The following is a 9,247-nucleotide window of genomic DNA, read 5'->3' as shown; positions in this document are numbered from 1 at the left end:
TTAGTTTCTCTCTATTTCCTTCTCCTGTCTGTAGTCACTTTCAGCCAAGTTTGTGGGCATGTGTTTGTGAGGGTATATGTGTAATCTGTAGACACTACTTTTTAAAAAGAAAACACTTGACATCTAATGAAGCATTTTGTTTTTAATTTCAGTATGGAATGAAAAGAGCTACACCATTTCTAATTACATTGGTTTCAGATCTTTGGAGGTGTAATTGCAAAAGTGATGTATCCAGACAGTCTTTCTGACTCTTTACATTAAGACTATAGACAAACATTATGAGAGACAGACTTTGGATTACTTCATTAAGTGCAATTTAACAATTTTTAAGTTTAACTATAGTAAAGCTGTCAGGAGTTTTTGAACTGTAGCAGCTCAGGTTTCTTAACTTGATTACAGCAAGTAACAGCTAAGATTTTCAATTCTTTGTTAGTATTCACTAACAAAACAGGTATGTTCTGCTATTTTTAGAGGTTTGCATATCACCCTTTCACTTTTATGTTTGTTTTGTTAGCCACTCACATATATTATGTAAAACACATGCACCTTTTTAAGTGTCTGTTTTATTCTTTTAAGTGTTTAAGGTGCCATAGGAACCAAAAATAAAAGTCAACAGCCAAATGCATGGAGTCTAGGCATGAAGGCCTTTGACACAGTTCAGTTCAAGTATGGTTCTTGGTCTGGGTGCTGGGGAAGCTGCCAAGGCAGAGAGAGGAATGACCAAGCAGGGCTTGCTTACCTGTGTATGCTGGTGGTGGTTTGGAGGGAAGCATTTTATGGTGTGGTCTCCATCAAGAATTCCTTGTGGATTGCAGGAATCAGGATATGTACTTGCCCTAAAGGAGGGAGGGGCTGTTAATGGACATCTTTCGCAAAAGCAGGAGACATACCCTTTCTTATGCATTGCAGTACCTACTGGCTATACAGGCATGTGCAGAAGGGATAATAACATCAAGCAGAAAACTAACTCCGATCCCTAGTGGATGTTGGTACTGCTCTCACTGCTTACCTCTTACCCCTAGAGGAATTAATTGGCTGTATGGCTTTCTCCTCTGGGGGAAACAAGTGGGTTATTTGGGTGAATAGGAGGAAGGCTTGAGGGTAGGGATCCGAAGCAAAAACAAAAAGTAAAATGCAAAAGCTAGTTTAATTACATTTTTGGGACCCAACTTAAAAAAATGCCCTGATGCCACTAAAACTGTTGATGTTGCTTATACTGACACCATAGTCCTTTCTTGTATCTCAGGATGTTTGGGACAAATGGTGTTACTTCTTCACACTGAGTTACAATGAAGGGTGTCCATTTTTACTTTTTGTGCTGTCATGGAAGTAAGCAACTTGTAAAAAGCATGGACAATAAAAAAGATGTAGCTAATGCAACAGCTGACATCAACAATGACCTCACAATGTTATGACCAAAGAAACAAATGCTAGCCCAGGCTTCATGAATAGTATATGCCTTGGCCACACAATATGAACACACACAATGAATGCAATATTCTTTCTTCCCTGTCAGGTTATTTGATTCATTGTAAAACTGAAAAAAAATGCAGATCACATCTGCACAGAATTTTTTTCCTGTAGATTATGATGTTATACTGTAAATACCTACAACACAGATGGCAAACTGTAACATTCTTTCAGCTGTAGCTGTAGTATGTGCTCATCTCTCTGCAACTCTCGATGTCTTTCTTTGTTAAGTTTTTAGTACGCGACCCACCCCATATTATGGCCTGCTGGTCATGAATGTGCGACATCACATCCTATGCAATTAATCACATAGTTCTTATTAATAAGATATGATTCAATGCTTAAAGAGCTCAGCTACGGAAATTGTATGGCATTGTATCGGTTGGAAGGGATATAACAACATAATGTGCCAGACTGGCAGCACAATTACTTATTAATAGCTATTAAATAAAACTGCATTTTGATTTATTGACACCTTTTATATATTATAAAGTTATTTACTTTTTACCAAGCAAGTGAAACTACATTTTTCTTACATCCTTTGAGATAGTAGTTTATTATAAATAAGAAGTACTACAGGAATTCCTTGCATAGTTTTGTATTTTGATTTAGCTGGTGCACATTTAAATTTGTGTTCATTTGTTCTTTTGAAGATCACGTGTCAAAGTCTTTGGAAGGTTTATTTATATACGAGGAAGAAAGTTTCGGAGCTACACATTCAGACAGGAAGGGAAATGATGCAATAGTTGTGGAACAATGGACTGTCATTGAGGTAAGTTATTTTTCATGTGCCCCTCAAGTAAGCTACTGCTTGAGGTCTTCGTATGATCAGGACCAGCTCATAGTAGGCTGGGCCCTGTTCTATAGGTTACTTGCAGTTTTGGAATGTATATTTACTGACATCAGAGAGCTTATTGAACTGCTGATACTGTATTACATAAAATTATTTTCTAAGCTTGCCAGTCCATAACTATTTATACCAAAAAGAGTATACTGCTGCAAGTATTTTTATGCAGTTTTACTGATATGTTGAATCATAAAACTCTTAATCTATATTAAGAATGTAGTTTGAGTGAAAATAAATACATGTTTTTAAGCTATATAGTGATGTCCTCATGCTGAGCTACAGTTGAAGTCAAACAGGATTGGTTAGGTGGCAAAAAAATACTTGTGAATATAAACGATGAGCTGACTTTTCAAGGGTGATAAGGGTGCTACAACAAAATGTTGACTGTCACTTAACAACAGTCATTGAAGCTGCAACACTAGCATCCTGACTTTTGGAATTGCTGTGAGTTTCTCAAAGGTCAGCCCAGAATGGAGAATAGTGAGGGCAGTTTAATAAAGCATTCATTCCTTCCTAGAGCAAGGCATCTGGACAAAGTCATAAGTATTGAGGGACAAAGGCCCAAAATAGGGACACTTTTTAAACATTGCTCCTACAAACTTAGAAGGTTGATAGAATAACAGGTTTTGCATTATCGTGATTTTTCCTGAAGGGTATGAAGTCTGAAACTCAAATGTCTGTCATTTTCAGACTTCAACACTGAATAATTTGCCAGAAAACCACAGTTTTATGAGAAACAGACTTTCTTTACTAACTCCAGTTCTCTCCTCTGTACTTCCTTCGGTATTATACCTTGTGCTATACCTACCAGCATTATAGCATGCTCCTTTTTTTCCCGCAGTTTTACTGGAATTCCATCATTGTAATGGGTTCTCTGTATTCCGTTTTTTCATTATTTTATTAACTACAATTTAGTTATATTTTGATGTTACTACCTGTCTTTTTATTTCTGTTAAATGAGGAAGATGTAATTGTGTGAAATATGTTACCATTTTCTGTGTGTTACTCACAGCCTCTTCATCTTGTTCATATAGAATACTGCAATAATTCACCATTACATTCATAATTGTTCCTAGGTCCAGTTCAACTATAACTGCAACATTCTCATAATTCCTGACGTTTGTTATCATCCATTCAACATTTTGTTTCCTCAAAAATTGAGCAAACAATTTGGTTGTTCAAGGGTTATTGTCAAAAGCATTGCTGTTTTTATTCAGGCATTTTCAGTACTCATGCATAGACAATCTAGCTCATTTACCTGTTGTCTTCTAGTCCTGTAAATCCTTTTCTTTTTAAGCCCTTTAGATACCTACTGTCAATATTGTTCTGCTGTCTAGTATACTTTCAGTCAGTATAGTTTTCATTATTTTTTATACATTCATAAACTTTGTGCATGCATTACCAGAACTAACTTTATACAAAAACTGTCTGCTAATATAATTATCAATATCCTTTCTCATTCATCAGTCACTTACTTTTCTACCCCTACTCCCTTCTGTATCATAAAACCTTTATTAAAATGAACTTAAACATAGTTTGCAGTTTGAAGCACTTTCATTTTTGAGTGAACTTTTGGCACAGAATACTTATTACATTTATATTTACCAAATATGTATGGTCTAGTACTTGAAATGTAATGGTTTTAATGTGTCATTCAGAATTCAACTCACATTTGATTATATCCGTTTCATATCCTTTTCCGTATATACATTTATCTTTATTTTTGTGGTGTTGCCATTTAATGTTCCCACTGAATGTTTTATAGGGTCCTGTAGTTATTTTAAAATGGTTTCTTCTTGTTTTATCTATGATTTTCTTTAATTTTGGAAAACAGAAAAAGGCTTTGCAGGAAACGTCTTCCTTGAAATGTCCGTACTTTGCTTTTCTGCACCTTTTGACTGTTTGGTGGGCCCTTTCGACCTTCTTCTGCCTCTATCAATTTTTCTTTGCCAGTTCGTCATCTGTGTAGGACTTTAATCCATGTGGCTTGAAGACTTGAAGATTTAATGTGGGATACAATAATGTGGAAAGAAACTTCATTTTTCTTCAAAGTCTTATGGAAGAAGAAAATCAATAACATATTTTCTTTTGTCCCCACTACACTTCTGTCAACGTACTTTGTAGGCAACTTTAAAAATCTCCAAAGAAAAAAACGTTGGAAGCACACAGTAGGTACGTTAGCAAAAGTACGTTTAATATAACAGAACACAGAGAAAGTAAGCGCTTTCGTGGACAACGCCCGCTTCATCAGACTAACACTAAACAGGTTTAACAAAACATTTTAAATAGACTCATAGATCACATAGCAACCAATAAAAACAAGACATAAAAGCATGTGGAGTACAAATTAAAGTGCTAGCACAACAAGGTGCTAATGTTATAAATTAATTAGTCAACATACAGATATCCTAACTATTTAAAACTCTAATAATACCTTCATAAAACCATGCATTAAAAAAAAAAAAAAATATATATATATATATATATATATATATATATATATACATACATACATACAAATATATTCAGAAAATACATAAGTATATGATCTGTGTGTTCAAAAAATGCAGTAGATATAAAAAGTATAAAAATATATATAGAGAGGCTAAGCACAGTAAATATTATGTATTATACATACATATTACATACAAATATTAATGTTTCAGTGATCTTGCTCTTAAAAAAGGTTTTAAGGATACTTTATTATTAAGTCCAGGTGGTACATCCGCCTGGAATTTGAGTATCCATTCCTGCTCAACCTTCTGTATGACTACTCAAATTACCTCCTCTTTTATTAACAGGGACTATTTTAAGTACAAAAAACTTAAAACCAAGTGTGTGACCTTCTTTGACATGCAAGGCAAATGCACTGCTTTCCTTAGCATTCCTCTTTCAAAGGACGATTGGTCTTTCCTATGTAAAAAGCATAGCAGATTGTGCAATAACTAAAGTAAACCACGTTCTTCGCTTGACAGTCAGCATAAAAATTAGACTCAAAGGTGAACCCCTAGTGTGGATGTAAAAAGCGGCCTCCCACATGTATATATTGACAGGCTGTACCCCTCCTACAACAGTACGTACCTAACCTGTCGGATTGATTATATTGTTGTACATTGTCAATCTTGTAGCAGAGCTGTCTTTTCAAGGACCTGTTGTTCCTAAAGGTGAATCTAGGTTTATGTCCTATAACTCCATTTAATTCTTTAACATTAGAAAGAATGTCCCAGTTATTCTTAATAATATCGCACACTATATTAATATTACTAGCATATGTGAGTGGCATTCTAAGTGCATCCATCTCAGTAGTATTACTAGGGCCTCTATAGATGTTATCACTACTACATACTCAAACTTGCATATTATAATATGCTTTACACTAGTTCCAATTGTGTGTCTATATCGTGCTCTCTATACCCTCTTGACATAAACTCTTGTTTTAGCACAAATAGTGCTGATTGTAAAGCAATATCATCATTATGCAAACGCATAACACGATAAATTTGCCCTTTCAGGACATTTGCTCTATTATGATTAGGGTGCATACTGCTGTTATGAAGTACAGTATTCTTCTTGATGGGTTTCTTATACAAAGTAGTAGATACTAAATGAAATGCATCTCTACTAACCTTGACATCTAGAAACTCTGATCTCCCTGTCAGAATATTTATGAGTAAATTTAAGGAATGTAGTCATATTGTTGATGTATACAATAAATTCCTTAAGGCGCTTCTCTATATCATGCCACAAAAGGAAGATATCATCCACGAAACGTTTATACCAGGCAATGGACGTAGCAAATTCATTGCTGTTAATCACATGATTAACCTCCCATTGAACAAGGGAAAGGTTGGTGTAGCTGTTGGCACAGGCTGTACCCATAGCCACGCCAACTTTCTGTATATAATATTCATCTCTGAATATAAAAATGTTGTTTTCTAGGATAATCTCAAGCAGTGCACACACTAAACTAATCTTATTAGGTTGCATCTCCTTTGTACGTAAAAGGTCTCTGACACTTTCAATACCCCAGTCATTCGGGATTGTTGTAAAAAGCAATTCTATGTCTAATTTAACCAGCCAGCATGGATTTGCAAATGCTTCAAGGTATTTACCTAACTCTACAAGGAAATCCTTAGTGTCCTTTAACAAAGTTGTGCATCCACTCAAGATAGGATGTAGGGTATTCTCTACAAAAATTAAGAGAGGATCTGTAACCCATCCCCTACTGGACACAGTTGGGCGCATAGGGGGTTTAGCAAGTTGTTTATGAATTTTTGGTAACCCATAAATGGTTGGAACCATTGGAAATTCAGCAGTAAAATACTCAAAAAGTGACCGTGTAACCATACCTGTAATACGAAGGTCAAAGACTAAAAATTGTACTTTGTCAATAATTGCTTTAACCTCAGCACATGAAATGACCTGGTAGGTCCCAACATTATTAAGTAAGTCCATCATACCTTGTATATAAGTGTCCCTGTCAAGAATCACTATCCCTCCCCCTTTATCTGCTGGACATGTCTCTATGCATGTTAATGCTTTCAAATCAACAAGTGCTTATTTTTCAGTAACAGACAAGTTATTAAAACCATTGATGTGAAGTTGTTAAATCTCGCCGTTTATTCTAACTGATGGGTTTGGAGCCGATCCTCGGCTCCGACACGGCAGATAGCAAGCTCAAGGTTTGCCAGTAGCTTCAGACCAGCCCCTTATCCCACAATGCACCGCTGGAATTACCTCAGATCTAGTTTGCCGCGGCAAGAGAGATCTCAGTGATCCAGCTAGCTCGGACCATTTTAGAAACAAATTAACAGCAAGTCTTTAAAAAGTTTTCTTTTTGTTATTTATATATATATATATATATATATATATATATATATATATATATATATATATATATATATATATATATATATATATATATATATACATATATATATATATATATATATATATATATATATATATATAGTGTGTGTTAGTTCTATTATATTTAGATAGTTTAGATAGTTTAAATAGTTTAAGAATTAGGGCCTTGTTGGCTTCTTAGTTTGTGTGGGCCTTTAGCCCCCTTTTCCTACTATTAATCCCTTTAGTAGTTAGGCTTTTTCTGTGGGCCTCTTAGCCCCATATTTGTATTATATTTATATATATATATATATATATATATATATATATATATATATATATATATATATATAATACTTTTGTGGATAGTGCCCGGTTTGGGCTTAGTTGTTTGTGAATCTAATTTACTGTTTTTCTCTTCAGCATGTCAGATGATAAGGAGAAATCCCATCCCAAATCGGGATTCAAAAAATGCCCAGATTGTGGGCAGAAAATGTCCGTCACTGACGGACACATTCAATGTGTCTACTGCCTGGGGGCCAAGCACCTCCAAGACACATGTAGCATTTGTCACTCCTTCTCTTCAAGAGTCCTATTGGAGAGAAAGAGGAAACTTATAGACAGGGGATTGCTACAGCAATCTTTTTCGGAAGTTTTGAGTAGCCATGAAGGTGCTAGTACGTCCTCCAAATTCTCAAAATACAAGTCATCAGATAAGGTCTCCAAAAAGGCTAAAGTTTCAGAAGGAGGGTCATCGGTTCCACAGTCATCAGAACCGAATGTACCTTTGATTCGGAGCCAGCTCTCAGTATTGGAGCCGGTCTCTGAAGTTCCTTCTTCACCTCTGCTCCAATCAGCACCTTTGGTGCACTCAGCTAAGTCCTCAGTCAGCCTTTCAGATTTGGACATGGATCGGCTAGTGCAGAAGCTTTCACAGGCACCAGGACTTGCCAAATTGTTGTCGGCCCTGACCAGCTCGTCAGTGCCAAAGATCATGGAACCGGACTTGTCTACTCCTCCTCCGAGCCGTACTGGACTCTCGGAGCCAAAGGAAGTTGAACCGATGGTGGTCGAACCCTTGGAGCTGATACCTGCACCGGGGTTATCGGCTCCATCTACTTGGATGTCCTCGACGCCGACCGAGGGCTCTAGGAGCCGATGCTCTCCCGTCGGGTCCGGGGAGGATAGTCGCACTGACTTGTCGGTGCCGACTCTTCCTCTCGGGGCTTTGACTCGGATGAGCTCGGCTCTTACCTCAGTCTCGGAGCCCAGGGTTTCGGTGCGGGAGGATCAGACAGTGCTCTCGGGTCCGTCCACTCCTTCTTGTCGGAGCCATGGTGACTTTGATGCTATGAGGAGAGTTTTGTCTCCAAAGACAATGTCAGCATCGGTTCAGCTTTCCCTCTCCCCTCAAGCTCCTGTGTCTACTTCTGCATCTACCGACCCCTCTAAGAGTAGAGACCCCTAGCCTCAAGTACCCCCATAGGGTGTCCCCTGTTCTTCTGAAACCTCCCCAGATCCTCCCACTGAGGAGGTACCCAGGAAGAGACTATGCAAGAGGAGGCACTTAGACTCCCCACAGGAGTCTTTGACATCTGACACAGACTTAGATGAGTCAGAAGGGTCCCCTCGATCCCCCTCTGAGGATATCTCCTTTGCAGAGATACTAGAGATTCTTAGTCAGAGGGGCGATTGGCAGTCCAAGACCACTACTGAGGATGAGTCTGTGCTCTTGAAGGCTTTTGGGTCTCAACCTTCCACTTCTTGGGTGTCTCCGCCTTACGACGAGCTCATGGAACTGATCTCTCGTAAGGTGTGGGAGTCACCGGAGTCCATGGAACCTGTCCCTCGTAGACCCAACAAATTCATATCTGCCCCAGTAGATAAGCCATTTTTGACAAAAGGAGTGCCTGTGGATGCCATGGTGGTGGCTGCAGCCACCAAAAAGGAAGTATGTGAGACATCCTCTTCTATCCATCCCCCTAACAGAGATTCTAGGGTTATGGATAGATATGGGAAGCACATGTTTAGTTCAGCGACTTTTTCTCTGCGATCACTGAACTACTTGACCCATTTTACAAG

The 9,247-nt window shown here is 37.7% G+C and overlaps 1 protein-coding gene across 1 annotated transcript in view; it reads left to right on the top strand.

Annotated features, from left to right (window-relative positions):
• Positions 1-9,247, top strand: part of RFTN2 (raftlin family member 2) — a 1,293,449-nt gene that overhangs the window by 817,995 nt on the left and 466,207 nt on the right. Inside the window, exon 6 of the mRNA XM_044060680.1 lies at positions 2,124-2,242. Within this exon, the coding sequence (XP_043916615.1) occupies positions 2,124-2,242 (119 nt within the window). The remainder of the gene's footprint in view (positions 1-2,123; positions 2,243-9,247) is intronic.

This window comes from Protopterus annectens, chromosome 2.part0 (assembly GCF_019279795.1).
Source record: "Protopterus annectens isolate FY-2018-M chromosome 2.part0, PAN1.0, whole genome shotgun sequence".
Taxonomy (NCBI): Eukaryota; Metazoa; Chordata; order Ceratodontiformes; family Protopteridae; genus Protopterus; species Protopterus annectens.
Note: the sequence above shows the minus strand (reverse complement) of the source record. Positions and strands in the feature narration are given on the sequence as shown.